Source organism: Lolium rigidum, chromosome 2 (assembly GCF_022539505.1).
Source record: "Lolium rigidum isolate FL_2022 chromosome 2, APGP_CSIRO_Lrig_0.1, whole genome shotgun sequence".
NCBI lineage: Eukaryota > Viridiplantae > Streptophyta > Magnoliopsida > Poales > Poaceae > Lolium > Lolium rigidum.
Window position 1 is genome coordinate 10,029,969 of NC_061509.1, and position 14,372 is coordinate 10,044,340.

Below are 14,372 nucleotides of genomic sequence, written 5' to 3' on the forward strand. Positions count from 1 at the left end.
CGTGTCCACGGTTACGGACGGTTGGAAAGGCCATACAGTTTCCGATGTCAGATTCGTGAAAATGTTGGTGAAGTGGTGAATTGAATTGAAATCACCACTTGAATGGTGGGAATGACACTAATGTTCCCACTTGAGTTAGTTAGCACATGAATAAGTCTTTTCTCAAATACGTGTGAACTAAAATTGGCTTTATGCATATAAACTAGAGCTTAGCACCTCTTATTAGAATTGTCTAGCACTTACACTAGTATTAGTTTGCGAGTACTTGAAGTACTCATGGCTTTGTCCCTGGCTATTCAAATGGTCAGAGTACGAAGATGAACAAAACTACCAAGGAGATGACCAGCAGGACGCCTACGACAACTAGGAGTCTTCCGACGTCAAGCGTTGGCCTGTGGACTAGAGAGTCCCTTTATCTTTACGCTTCCGCTATGAACTTGTGTTTGTTCGTTGATCAATAGATCAACTATTTGAGTAATATGGATCATGTGATTCAAGTTGTAAGACAATATGGTTTGTAATGAATGATGACTATGATATTCAACTATTATGCCTCGCAACAACAATATTCCTGGGATTAAGATGAATGACATAATAGGCATCTGGACTTAAAAATCCGGGTGTTGACACAGGGTGCCGGAACAGAGACTTCTGTCCCCCGAATTGGAGTTTCGCGATGGCGGCGGCTCTGGAAGGTTTTCTGGTGTTTCGTCAATCCGTGTCGAAGATTTAGGTCACGAGGCATCTTATAGGCGAAGAGGCGGAGTCGGAGGGGCCACGGGGGACCCACACACTAGGGGGGCGCCCCCCCTGGGCCGCGCCGCCAAGTTGTGTGGAGGCCCTGGGCCTCCCCTCTGGTCCCTCTCCAGTGTTCCGGAAGCTTCCGGGAAAAATAAGATATTGGGCGTTGATTTCGTCCGATTCGGAGAATATTTCCTTTCTAGGATTTCTGAAACCAAAAACAGCAGAAAACAGCAACTGGCACTTCGGCATCTCGTTAATAGGTTAGTTCCGGAAAACGCATAATAATGACATATAATATGTATAAAACATGTGAGTATCATCATAAAAGTAGCATGGAACATAAGAAATTATAGATACGTTTGAGACGTATCACCCATCATAGTGTATGGGGAGCATTTGTGAGTCTTCACGAAGTAACGATGATCAAGTAAGGCATTCCGGCTTGAGTGGAGCTTGAAGAGCTATCATCAAGATCAAGCGGGATGCGCAAGGCAAAGGTATGGCCTTGCTAGGTTTTCCTTTTACCGGTCTCAAGGTGGTTGTTGGGAGACCGGTTTATAGGATAGATAGCCGCACTATCAAGAGGGGATTTCGGTTGGGTAACTTGATCGCATCGTCTTAGGGATCTCAATCCTTTGCATACTTTGCATATCCCTACTTCTTCTTAGTGTTTCTCTATGAGAGGTTCTTGAGCTTGTTGCTAGCTTTACAACAAGCCCAAGTTCATCGAAAACGGAATCCGCATGCATCTTCTATTGCGTTTTTGAGTTTGGACGTCTTCACCGTTTCTTGACGGTGGGAGACTCCCTCTCTAAAAACATCTAAAATATCCTTTGAGGAGCCTCCATATTTCGTCGTTATCTTTCCAACAAAATTGGTTTCATGTCAATCGGGGTCCGGACACAAAAGTTATCACAGTTTTTGTATAAAGATGTATTCCCGCTGGCCCGGTTTCTCGCCCGGCGTGACCGGCCGTCCCACCGGATGGCCCGGTTCTGGACTGGTGCCAACCGGGCACTATCCAGTATGTCTTCCAGCTTCGCCCGGTGTTGGTCCGGCCTGTGGTCCGGTTTGGACCGGCCGGGTCCGGCCGGTGGCCCGATCTGACCGGCCCCTAAACCAGACGGCCCGGTCCCAGGCCTGGTTGACCGGCCTCCTCGACGGTTGACTCAGCCCAACTTTTTCCCAACGGTTATATTTGCTCTTGGGCTATAAATACCCCTTCTTCCACCTTGGGCTGGACAAGTTCTTCCACTCTCTCTCCTCCATTGTTGACTTTGAAGAACTTTCCCTCTCTCTTGATTCCCCCCATGATTCTTGCTCATTCTTGAGGGATCTAAGAGAGGAGATCTAGATCTACAATCCCCACCAATCCATCTCTCCTCTAAGTGAGGGTAACCCTTTGGATATAGATCTTGGAGTCATTTGTTGATTTCCTCTTTGTTCTTCCTCTCTAATCTCATCCTAGCATTTGTTGCTTTGGTGGGATTTGAGTATGAAGGATTTGAACACCTCTAGTATTCTTGCTTTGCATCATTGCATTGTGTTGAGCTCTCCACCATGATTAGTTCGAGTGAGAGACCGTGAGCTTGTTACTCTTGGAGGGAGACCTCCTAGTTGGCTTGGCGGTTGGTGATCCGGTGATCTCTTCAAGGAAGATTGTGAAGAGGCCCGGGCTTCTCCTTCGTGGAGCTTGTGAAGTGGTCTTGGAGCTTGCCATCTCCGGAGTGGAGGAAAAGCTAACCATAAGGAAAGGGCCATTATCCTTCGTGGGTTTGGCTCGGAGAACAGGGTGAGCCTTCGTGGCGTTTGGGAATCCTTCGTGGGACCTCCACTCCTCCAAACGTGTCGTACCTTCTTGCAAAGGAAGGGAACACGGAAATACATCCTCGTCTCCGTGTGCCTCGGTTATTTCTATACCCGAGCTTTTTTTCCTTATGATAGCCATCGTGCTTGAAGTACATATCTCTTGCTATCACTTGTGCTACATATATCTTGTGCTTATCTTGCTTAGCTCTAGTTGTTGTTGTTGCACTTAGTTGAGCCTAGCATATTTAGGGGTTGTGCTTGTAAACTAAACGTTAGTTTAATTCCGCATTCTTACAAGCCAAATCCGTAAGAGTTTTTAAACCCCTATTCACCCCCCTCCTCTAGGCGACATCTCGTCCTTTCACCTTTGTTGCATTGAAGAACGGGTTCAAGGTCCTTGACCAGAAACCGTTCCACACGTTTGACACTCAGGTAAAGCTGGTCCTTGTTTGCTGCATTCTTCACAACTGGATCCTAGGTTGGGGCGAGAATGAGTTCTTCGAAGAGGTTGTCACTTTTTATAAAGTAGAGACTGGTCATGGCGTGGAAGCAGACGACAATGATACCTGGAAGGTGAAGAGGCAAGAGTGGGCAGGCGCTATGTGGGAAGCCAGAGGCAACACCACCATCTGAGAAGAAGTGAAGAAGAAGTAAAAAAGAAGTGAAGAAATGAAGAAGAAGTGAAGAAGTGGAAGTGAAGAAGAATAAGTGCAGAAGAAGAAGAAGAAGAAGAAGAAGAAGAAGATGTGAAGAAGAAGAAGAAGAAGAACCCCTATGATTCCCTGTTTCTCGAACGCTTTTCGATCCCCGTTTGTTGAACGGTCCCATAATGATAAACTGCAATTCGTAGTAGCTAGGGAGCATCGTGTTATGAACTACCATTTGTAGTAGCTAGAAATGATTTTGTGAACTGATTGCAACTATCATGAACTGTGATTTCTGTGTGATGGAAGGTGATAGCATGGTAAGGCTAGCCGTCGTAGAGAAGAGGTAACCATAGACATGCATGAATGGTACCAAACATACCTAATATCATCTCCATCCAGATTTAAGTTTCGCTACAGGCAAATAAACAGAAAGTCTTTTTTGGCCAACCGATGCAATCCGACCTACCAAACAACAGACCTATTTCGCTCGTGGCTCGTTCTAAACGCGGTATGTGTGCACACCTGCACCAGTGAGTCACCAATTAGACCCAAGCAACCAAACACTCCCTTCGGAGTATGGTCTGCGCCGATCTGCTGGAGATGCGGGTAGGAAGAGATTTCTCCTTTTTTGGCGACCTTTGCTCTCCGAAGTTCAGAATTAGGAAAGAAGAAAAACAGTGTTTTTCTGCCCGATTTGAATGGTCATACATACTTCACGTGCTAAAACTGCGTCACCAGTCGGCACGTCAGCACTGCCGCGTGTCAGCAGGAGCACGAATCGTGGGCCCCGCGGCCCAAACGGCCCGCCTAACCGCACCTCTTTGCTCCGTGCACCCAGCTCCCGTCCCTCCTCCGCCCCACGCTTCTCCATTCCATCCACGCCCGAGCTCCCACCGGTTCGGAATCCCCACGCGCGCCGCCGATCGATCAATCGAGCTCCTCTTCCGCCCGGTCGATCCCACCATCCGAGGGCTTCCTCTCCGTGCTGTTACGATCGATGCATTGAGCTCCTCACCAGCCAAGGCAAGCCTGATTTCTCGGCTCCTTCCTCTTCCTTGTTTCCTGTTTGATTCGCGTGATTTCTCGATACTCATTTGATTTGCACCATGACATGCCGATTTCAAATCCGTTGTAATGGCAATGTTCTGGTCTGCGGTGGGGGATACGGTGTGGATGCGCGGGTTTCTTGATTTGTTCGGGTGAATTTGGTGGGCTCCGCGTGGTCTTTGTTAAATTGTTTCTTGATAGTAATGATCCCCCGGTCTCGTCACTGGCTATTTGCCTTTAATTTCGTGTCCTAATTTATTTTTTCTGTAGTTTATGTAGTAATCGGCTTAAAGTTTTCTTTAATGTCTGGTTTTTATTACTCCCTCCGGTTCAAAACAATTGATACATCCACTTTTGGGCAATTGTTTTGAACCGGAGGGAGTGCTAGTAATATTAAGTGAGATGTTGTAATGGCCTAATCTGTTAGTTTATAATACTATGTGTTGGTTCATGCATTCAGCTCTTAGTACGTGTATCAATATGTACAAGCGAAAATGATGCGCATGATGTGATATAAAGGTGTGAATCATGCGTCAAGAATGGTTGGCGATAAGGTAATCAACCAAGATGTAATCATCGCTCCAAATACTGGAATATCCAGAATTAGTAGTGAGATCCTATTCTAGGAGAGGTAGAGGTGATGGATACTTTCTTGGCCTCCATTGGCAACGGCATTGTTTTTCCAGTCTTGTACCAGCCTTCAGCTTCGGCGACGGAGTTCAATTGACATCTCAAAGAACCGTTGTTGTTTGTTTTCATGGTCGCTGTCGTTACTCTGCATCAGTTTTCCTTTTCAACAGTGTTATTTCCTATGTAGATTCGTTGTTCCAGAGGCACCGGAACTGAACTTGGACAACTTTGACCATAAATATGTATTCATTACTGTATAAACAAAGCATTTCATCTTCGGCAGTAACTAGGAGCGTCTGTTTAGTTCTGTATCTCTGCTCAGCTTGCAGTTAGGCATTCAACTGATGTACACATATTTAATTTCTTAATTCTCTTTGTTTTTAATTAAAGGTGAATTCAATATGGTTTCTGCCGTGGGCTCACCATCTTAGGGACCCTTAAATATGTGAAGCATCGAATAGGGATAGTTGGTTATGCTCAAGCTCTCATCCCCGATATTATGTACATTTCCAGGTAACAGGTTTCTACCACCTTACAAAATAGAGCCATTTGCTGAAATGGGGGTGTAGTCGGAAAGGGAGACACCCCAAGGCACAGTTCAGCAGCAACAAAGTTAGAACAAAAGATGGTTGAGGCCATGCAGCAGAGGGCACAGGAAGGGACTTCTCTGAGATCATTCAATAGTGTCATTATGAAGTTCCCTAAAATTGATGAGAGTTTGAGGAACTGCAGGATTATCTTTCAGCAATTTGGTGAGTATCTATTATCCCCTGCACATAAAGTCGTGGACCAAAGCTTATACTACATACCTTTTATTTGTACCACACACCAAAACTTCAAAACACAAGTTGAAAACTGTTTGAGATATGCTGAGTCTGAAGTTGATGAACTTGATCAGTTAGTTAATTAGGCTAGTTTTCCTTTCATATAATACTGTAATTTGCTAATCTCATTTGTAAAAATTGCTCTTGATTGTTGGATCTGTTTCCTAGTCCCTTTGTGTGTCATCCTATAAAAAAAATGTTCCGTTTGCGCAGATGAAGATTCAAATGGTGAAATAGATCAACTGGAACTGAAGCATTGTTTCCAAAAGCTGGATATCTCATTCACAGATGAGGAGATAAAAGATCTATTTGAGGCGTGTGACATTTATGAACATATGGGCATGAAGTTTAATGAGTTCATTGTCTTCCTGTGCCTTGTTTATCTTCTCAATGATCCAGCTGTGTCAGAAGCAGTATCCTTCATACTTCTATGCATAAACTACCCCTACTTTTAGAGTTCTTCCTATCACTTGGCGCTGTGCTGCAGTTTCTACATTACATGGGAGCTAATCATTACCCAAGTTCATAAACGTAACATTGATTTTCTCCACGAAATTTCAATATGCATAGTTCTGTTTGACAAAATACAATATGAATATGAATTTGTTTATCAAAGCTAATGATAGATACACTAACTTAAAGTTCTCTTGCGAAAAATCCATGCATTGATAAATCGACATATGACGACGTGGGCTTAGCCCAGTGGTTGGGGTCGCAGTGGCGCACCCCAACGACCGGAGTTCGATTCCTGTCAGGAACGAATTTCGGAATTGTCACGCCGAGTCCCGCTTCTACTATATCAAAAACGTGTCTAGTTCCTCCTAGACACGGTTTCATTTTTTTATAAATCGACATATGGAGTAGGAATTACTTGCAAAGTGTTTCAGATCAGGTCTCTAAAGATTTTAATTATTTTGTTTGAAATAAAACACAAATGAAGCTCTATAAAAAAATGTAAGAGACATACTTAAAATTGTCGAAGTGATATAGTTTATTTATTCAGCGTTTTGGCCATTGCAAGAAAGTAGATCATATAAGGACAACTAGGTAGATAAATGTTTCTTCTGATTTTATGAGGAGACCTGTTTTTGTTCTGTTTCGATGAGGAGACCTGTTATGTCCTTGATATGTTGCTTTAGAGAAAAAGAATGGGACTCGGTAACCTTGAGCCTACTTTTGAGACACTGGTTGACGCATTTGTCTTCTTGGATAAGAACAAAGATGGATATGTCAGTAAGAGTGAGGTGATAGAAGCGATCAATGAGACCTCTGCAGGAGAGCGTTCTTCTGGGCGCATAGGCGTGAAAAGATTTGGTTAGTTATCTCCCCTGCAGCACCATACTGAATCTGAATCCTCTATAAAACTTGAAGTGTTACACAAACTATGCTTTTCTGTTGTTCTATCTTTGGTTTCTCAATTAATTTGTTTTATGCATGTTATGTAGTCACCATCCCTTTTGTAGGCATATCTGCAGTTCGAAAAACTATTTTTATAAGGTGCATCTGCTGGTGAAAATAACTATGACTATGTTGTCACCACCTCGTTCTAGTTTGCTTTGCAATGGCTTTGTGATACGCATCCCTGTGAATGTGGGTTGTGAATATATAATCTATACAAGTTTCAAGCTGCTGGCAATTTTAAATTCCTTTGGGACGTCCGTGGATGCTTGCAAGTATTTTTTTCCTTCATGCTCTGCACTTGAAGAATTTTTGTTTCAGTTGAACAACTCCATGGGAGGTTGTTTCAGTTGAACAATTTTGGTAGTACTTATTCCAGTACACATTACGAGAGTTTCCTCATTTTTGTTGACACTGATGTTTACTCCTTGGTGGTTCCAGAGGAAATGGATTGGGACAAGAACGGAACTGTAACATTCAAGGAGTTTCTCTTTGCTTTTACTCGCTGGGTCGGGCTTGACGAGAATGAAGACGATGACGACGATGATGAATGAGCGCAACTGAAGATTAGCCATTCTGCATAGCCCAAGTCAGCCTCAGTAGGCCTCCAACAGCTTTCCTGCCAAGATAATGAAAGAATAGTTTAAAATGTTCATTGGTGTCTTGCCAATTATGCCTATTTTTAGAGCGCCAGTTATGTCTGTTTATGTTCGTGTTAATAGAATGGACCAAAGTTGTTGACAGAATTTTGCGATAAAAGATTGCTTTGGTAACTGGTGGTGTCTGAGAAAACTGCAAACCTAGCCTGAGCTAGGTATGTGATCATATATTACCACACCAGTCAAAGGTTTTGTACGCTCATATTTTGGGATGCACAAAATTGTAGTGTTTTAAAGGGAGCTGTTCTTATTTACCAAGAAAATTAATGTTAGTTTTTTCTAAGATAATGGAAGATGTGGTTGCTCTCAGGCCTTTGCATCCATACATGCACCCGGGTGACAAATCTGCAAAGTCCAATTGCATGGGTATACTTCACCGATTTGTAGATCCAACGTTGTTCTAGAAAGAGCAATACTATTGATATTCTTTGCACTACCATACCATTACTAGTTGAATATCCGTGCGTTGCTACGGTTTCTTTCACTTCACAAATATAGGTAAGATAACCACATAGTGTTACACAGGTATTAAAATTCGAACTTTACTAGCTAAATAAATGTGTGTTGCTACATATCCACGGTGCACACTGGCCGGCAGAATTCATGTTGATTGTGAGGAAACTCAAGTAATCTCAAGGCGAAGCGATTCCAGAATCACCGTTATTGGTCCCATTTCTCCTCCGACGATATCAGGAATGTTATTGGTCATTAATCCTTCGCATTGGTTGTGCATGTTGGCTTCAACTTCATTCCCTACTCCTAAGCTCATTTTCATCAAACACGATTCTTGTTTTAAGAAGAATACTTTTTTTTCACGAAAACGCAAAAGCCTTGCGTTTCGATGCATTGATAGATAAAAAAAGTTTGTTTGTACAAGTTCAAGAGAGGACCACACCACGCCGTATAACTCAACCCAAAAGACCTAATCTAGGGGAGAAGTTGGCGAAGCCCCCGTCACCCGTGTCCGCCCATTCTCGCGCCTCGTCTTTGATGTCGCTAAGTAAGGAGGTCACCGAGGGGCGCGCGTTGTCAAAGACCGCAGCGTTCCTGTGCTTCCAAATCCACCACGCCATGAGCATGATGAGCGACGATGTTCCTTTGCGCAGCTGGCGAGGAGCGATCCGCACCGCTAGCGACCACCACTCCGAGAAATCACCCTCAACCGTGAGAGGTCTAGCGGTGGACCGAATCCAGGGCCGGTCCTGAGGTTTTCTGGGCCTGGGGCGAGACTAAAACTCGGGTCTTTAACATAGATATCATAACAATATAATACTAATACATATACGCATAAAAGTATGTTCTCAATAATATTTAAATGTCCACAAGCACTAGCATATCAAATAATTTATATACATTACCTTAAAATTTTCTTGTAGCATTTTTTTGATGCAAGTTCGCTTATGGTGAGATCGATGTCGATGTCATCTGTAATAATTTATGTAAGGCTCTTGTGAATATCTCCCCTCTATTATTGTATCAAGGCCGCCACTTGTTTTGCTCTTCTTCTTTTAGTGTTACTAGATGAACACTTTCTCAATAAAGAAGACATGATAAAAAATCAAATCAAATTTCGAATGTAAAAACTATGCATCATGTATAGGAAGGTAGAGTAAAGTAATAAGAGGAGGAGGTCTCTACAAAATTCAAATTTCCGAGCAACATTCTGTGGCGCATGGGCAGCTCCATGAGCCACAAATTTTTTTTTTCAAATCTTCTATTTTTGCAGGAATTTTTTTTTACTTTGTCGTATCTTTTTACGCTTTTCGAATTTGGCGATTCTGAAAATTGGCTAACTGGGTAATCCCCAGTAAATTCAGATGTAGAATTTTCTCCCGGTCATTTTGATATATTATACGTTTTTCAAGATCGTATGCAACCAGGAATCCAGTTTGATGATTTTGCAACGCAATTTTGCAAAAAAAATCGAAATTCATGTTTGTTAATTCTCAGTGGTACTAGATGACATAATATATGGGCAACTCGAAGGATTTTACTTTTTTAATTTGTATCTATTTCTTTTATATTTTACAGTGCTAAAAAAGGCGATACGGGGGGATGAAGTTGCATGGGGAGCAAAAAAATCTTCTGTGGCGCATGTGCGCCACAGAAATGTGTATTTTCTGTGGCGCACCAACCCATGTGTGCCATAGAAGTCTTATTTTTGTGGTGGCGCACGTGGTTATGTGCGCCATAGAAATAGTGAAACCAATAATTAGGGCTGGCGGGGGTGGGGCTCACCTTATTTCTGTGGCGCATGGGTGACATGTGCGCCACAAAAATACGCTATTTCAGTGGCGCACATTGTCTGGTGCGCCACAGAAATAAATTTTGTGACAGCACGCAAATTGGTGCTGTCACAGAATAGCATCTCACCTATAACTAGTTTCCTACTAGTGAGGTCCTCTCGTGGATTAGGGCCACCTCAGGGCCTCCAACGGGTGAGGGCGACTTTACGGAGTGATGGTCGCTGGTGGTGTAGACCGCCCCTCGCCAGTTGCGTAAGGGCACATCGTCGCTGATCATGCTCACCGCATGGTGAATTTGGAAGCACGGGAACGTTGCAGTCTTCGACAACGTGCAACCTTCGGTGGCTTCCTTGCACAACGACATCAGGACCGAGGCGCGGCAGCGGGCGGACGCGGGTGGCCGGGGTCTTCGCCAACTACTCCCCTAGATTAGGTTTTTTTGGTTGAGTTGTATGGCGCGTTGTTGGCCCTTTCTTGGACTTGAACATATAATCTTCTTTTTTTCTATCAATGCATCGAAACGCAAGCCTTTTGCGTTCGCGAAAAAAAAGGGTTGTTTTTCTTTTCCAAGAAAATCAAATGATAGTTTTTTCTAAGATAATGGAAGATGTGGTTGCTCTCCGGCCTTTGCATCGATACATGCACATGAATGACAAATCTGCAAAATCCAATTGCATGGGTATGCTTCAGCGATTTGTAGAGCCAACGCTGTTCTAGAAAGAGCAACACTATTGATATCATTTCCACTACCTTATATGGTAGCTGTCTTTCTCAAAGTATTGGCACTATTTTCAGATTTTTAACCATTATACTAGTATAATTGATGAAACAGTCTTAGGCTGAATGGCTCCTGGCATGATTTTCTTTAAGGATACAGCCTGGAAGGTTAAGAAAAAAATACTATGATATTAAAACATAAGTCAAAGGATAGGATTGCATCCTAGATCCATCTAGAGCAATATTTTCAGATCGGATGGTTCGGAAGCAATAGAACCAAGCTGGCATGGTATCATTATTAGCATTAAAGCAAGCACAAAGGGAAGTTTTTTTAGGACATAATCTACTACCCCTGTGTATTAGGTGAGCTCACCAACCAGGCCACCTGGACCACACCTGTTGAAGAAGAGAAAGAGAGATCTGAGGAATCCTTTCGAAGGCAGCCGGGAGAGGAGAGATCGGACTAGCTACGGAGGTAGGTAACCCTGCAATTTCTATCTTGTTTTCTCTTTCTTGTAAAGAGAAAAGAGAGGCCATTTCTTGATTTCGTTTCTGCTACTTCCATGGTGCTGGTGCATGGCCTTGATGAGAATTGATCTTGGTGAATTACCTCTTGGATTATAGATGGATAGCTTGTATCATCAGTAGATAGAAAAAGCTCAATCCCTGTTATTTACATAATTATTCCTTCATCGTGTCTTGCTTGATTGCTTCAAATTGGACTCCTTCTGGGTTACTGGATCCCACAAAGCAGTTTGCTCAGCTGGTTCTGCAAGGGAACTAATAATTTTGCACGATCCCCATTCGAGTTGAATGAGGATCTTTCCGAGATGAGTGGATGACATGGCGATGATGGAATAATAGTATGCACAGCAACGATTGACTTGTGGCTTCTTGGAGCTGCACAAGGAAACGCAACAGCAAATGGCATAGCATCTTCACTTCTTCCTGTTCTCATTTTGCCCCGTTGTCGATTTTTTCTCTCAGTGCTTCTCCAGTTAAAATTTCCTGAAAACAATACATTCTCACACGCGTCTGGCAGTGGTAAATATCACCGCCACTCCCGTCGCTCCCGCCAATGTAGCACCCGTCCTGTGGCAGTGTTGTTTTGCTACTGTGAACTCAGATTTAACCTTCGAATTGCAGGTAGGATGGCAAAGCTGAAGGCATTGTTACAGAAAAGGGAAAATCGCATTTGCGCTGACTGCGGCGCACCTGATCCCAAATGGGCGTGAGTGTCTGCACCCCCACCTCAGATAGCTATTGCATGAGTCGTCACGTTCTAATAACTAGATGATGATATCATCCATCACTATTCAAACAGCAATTACCTACTTACATCTGTCATTTTTTATGTAAAAACCCTTTTGTACACAAAGATCCCTTTTGGTCCTGACAATAGCAGAGAAAATACTAGCAGATTATTGGGAGGAATTATAAAGTATGCAGGATCTTGCAGAACAAAATCAGACTAATGTGCAGTTATCAGAAACTAATTTTATTTTCTTAACTCATGTTTCCTTGCATATGACTGAGTATTTCCTTGCAGATCAGCTAACATTGGGGTATTCATATGCGTAAAATGTTCTGGCGTTCACAGAAGCCTTGGCACACATATCTCACAGGTTTAACTAGCTGCAACTCAACAATAGTTTTATGCATGTAGAATTTATTGTATTCCTTTAGGAAAAACACCCGATCGTCTTAGTGTGTTAACTAGCCCTAACATTGCAACCAATACTTACAAGCAGTGGCGGAGCTGGCATACAACTATTGGATTCAGATGAACCAAATAAAAGACACCAAACCTTCATTGCATTAGTATGTGATATTGATAACTAGTGGAAGATTACATAGCAACGCCAAGGGTTGAACCTAATGATTTTTTGTCTCCAGCTACGCCCCTACTTGCAAATAGCAATGCATAATGTATCCGAATGCTTGATTTCGATCTTCTGTTTTTTGCTGGAAATGAGCTGCTTTATGTGAAACTAATATGGTCAACCTTTTACTTGGTCCAGGTCATGTCAGTGACACTAGATAAGTGGACTGACGATGATATTAACTTCATGATAGAAGTTGGTGGAAACTCGCAAGCCAATGCAATCTACGAGGCCTTTCTCCCAAAGGGCTACTGCAAGCCACATCCAGATTCTGCCCACGAAGAGCGACAGAATTTCATCAAGTATTTCATCTTCTTTTTCATCTGGAAATGCCCTATGGTTCAGTTTATCCCTTTGTAATGCCTACCTTGAAAAATTAAAAAAAAAAGGCATCCATGAACTCCCTATTACTGTCATCTTAATACTAATGATTAGCCATGCCTCAATGTTTCAGGTCAAAATATGAGCTCCAGGAATTTCTGCAGCCCAGCCTACGGATCGTCTCTAATTATTCTAGTGATGTCGGAAAACAAGCAGCCAGCACCCCACATTCTGGTAGCTCCAAAAGTGAGGCAAGGCTGCCCAAGATTGCATATTAACACAAGCTCTTACCCGCAAAAAAAAACACAAGCTCTATGTTTCTTAGGATGTCATACAATTCACATGTTCCTCTACGCAGATTGGAATGGTTGAGTTCATCGGAATACTAAATGTCAAAGTTATTGGAGGTACCAAATTAGCTGTCAGGGATATGTATAGCAGCGATCCTTATGTAGTCTTGACCCTCGGACAGCAGGTAATCATATTTCTCATTTCTCCAGCAAATAATAACAGTTACAGTTGACGTCAAAATTTGAGCATTCTTGCAGAGTTATTTATTTCAGCAATTTTGACAAGCAAATCTGAACGCTGCAGAAAGCGCAGACTTCAGTGATCAAAAGAAACCTGAATCCTGTCTGGAATGAAGAACTCAAGCTCTCTGTTCCTCAGCAATACGGACCTCTGAAACTGGTAACAATAAGCTCTAAGAAACAAAAACAATTCTGATCTGTTCATCTGGCAATAACATTATCTTACAAACTCGTGTGGTAATAATAAACAGCAAGTGCTGGATCATGACATGGTATCCAAGGACGACGTGATGGGGGAGGCCGAGATCGACCTGCAGCCCATGATTAACGCGGCAGCAGCATACGGTGATCCAGAACACCTCGGCGACATGCAGATCGGCCGGTGGCTCAAGTCAGCTGACAACGCTCTCACCACCGACAGCGCTGTCATGATAACAGGGGGAAAGGTGAAGCAGGAGGTCTCCTTGAAACTGCAGCGCACTGAGTCAGGGGAGGTGACGCTGTCCATGCAATGGATAGCTCTAAACATGTAAGATCCGGATAAATACGGCAAACTTGTGAAGGCCGTTTCATTGGTAAATATGCTTATAGAGACTGTATTGTGCTGCAAAGGGGGGAGTTTTTTTCCGGTTGAATATCTTTTTGTGAAAACAAATAGATGGAAACAATAATAAGCATAATATGGTTGTAAATTTTCATCAGCAATTGGAGTAAGGCCATCAGATCATGAACTCTGCACTTGCAATCATCATCCGGTCTTATAGACCAATTTACTCCACAAAATTAACTTAGTCTAAAATGGCAAACCAAAAGGGTTTAGAATTCAAGTGTGCCAAAGAAATTTATCCATCATTGTATTTGTAGAATATAGATTGTTTTCATGATCGACCTTTCCACATGAAAAGAACTAAGACATG

At 42.8% G+C, this 14,372-nt stretch overlaps 2 protein-coding genes across 4 annotated transcripts; both read left to right on the forward strand.

Annotated features, from left to right (window-relative positions):
* The first annotated feature begins 5,420 nt into the window (after positions 1 to 5,420).
* Positions 5,421 to 7,872, forward strand: LOC124691270 (probable calcium-binding protein CML21). Its single transcript, XM_047224547.1, has 4 exons — positions 5,421 to 5,629; positions 5,915 to 6,114; positions 6,841 to 7,015; positions 7,541 to 7,872. Exons 1-4 carry the CDS (start codon positions 5,503 to 5,505, stop codon positions 7,651 to 7,653), a joined length of 615 nt encoding a protein of 204 aa, XP_047080503.1. The 5' UTR covers positions 5,421 to 5,502; the 3' UTR covers positions 7,654 to 7,872.
* A 3,151-nt stretch (positions 7,873 to 11,023) lies between these two features.
* Positions 11,024 to 14,203, forward strand: LOC124691269 (ADP-ribosylation factor GTPase-activating protein AGD12-like). 3 transcript variants are annotated; one of them, XM_047224543.1, is made up of 8 exons: positions 11,024 to 11,196; positions 11,868 to 11,952; positions 12,271 to 12,346; positions 12,743 to 12,906; positions 13,059 to 13,176; positions 13,284 to 13,400; positions 13,520 to 13,615; positions 13,707 to 14,203. In XM_047224543.1, exons 2-8 carry the CDS (start codon positions 11,873 to 11,875, stop codon positions 13,986 to 13,988), a joined length of 933 nt encoding a protein of 310 aa, XP_047080499.1. In that variant the 5' UTR covers positions 11,024 to 11,196; positions 11,868 to 11,872; the 3' UTR covers positions 13,989 to 14,203. The 3 variants fall into 3 exon arrangements, with proteins under 3 accessions (XP_047080499.1, XP_047080500.1, XP_047080501.1); XM_047224544.1 differs by lacking the exon at positions 11,024 to 11,196 and adding an exon at positions 11,218 to 11,765; XM_047224545.1 differs by lacking the exon at positions 11,024 to 11,196 and having other exon boundaries at positions 12,276 to 12,346.
* Positions 14,204 to 14,372: the final 169 nt, after the last annotated feature.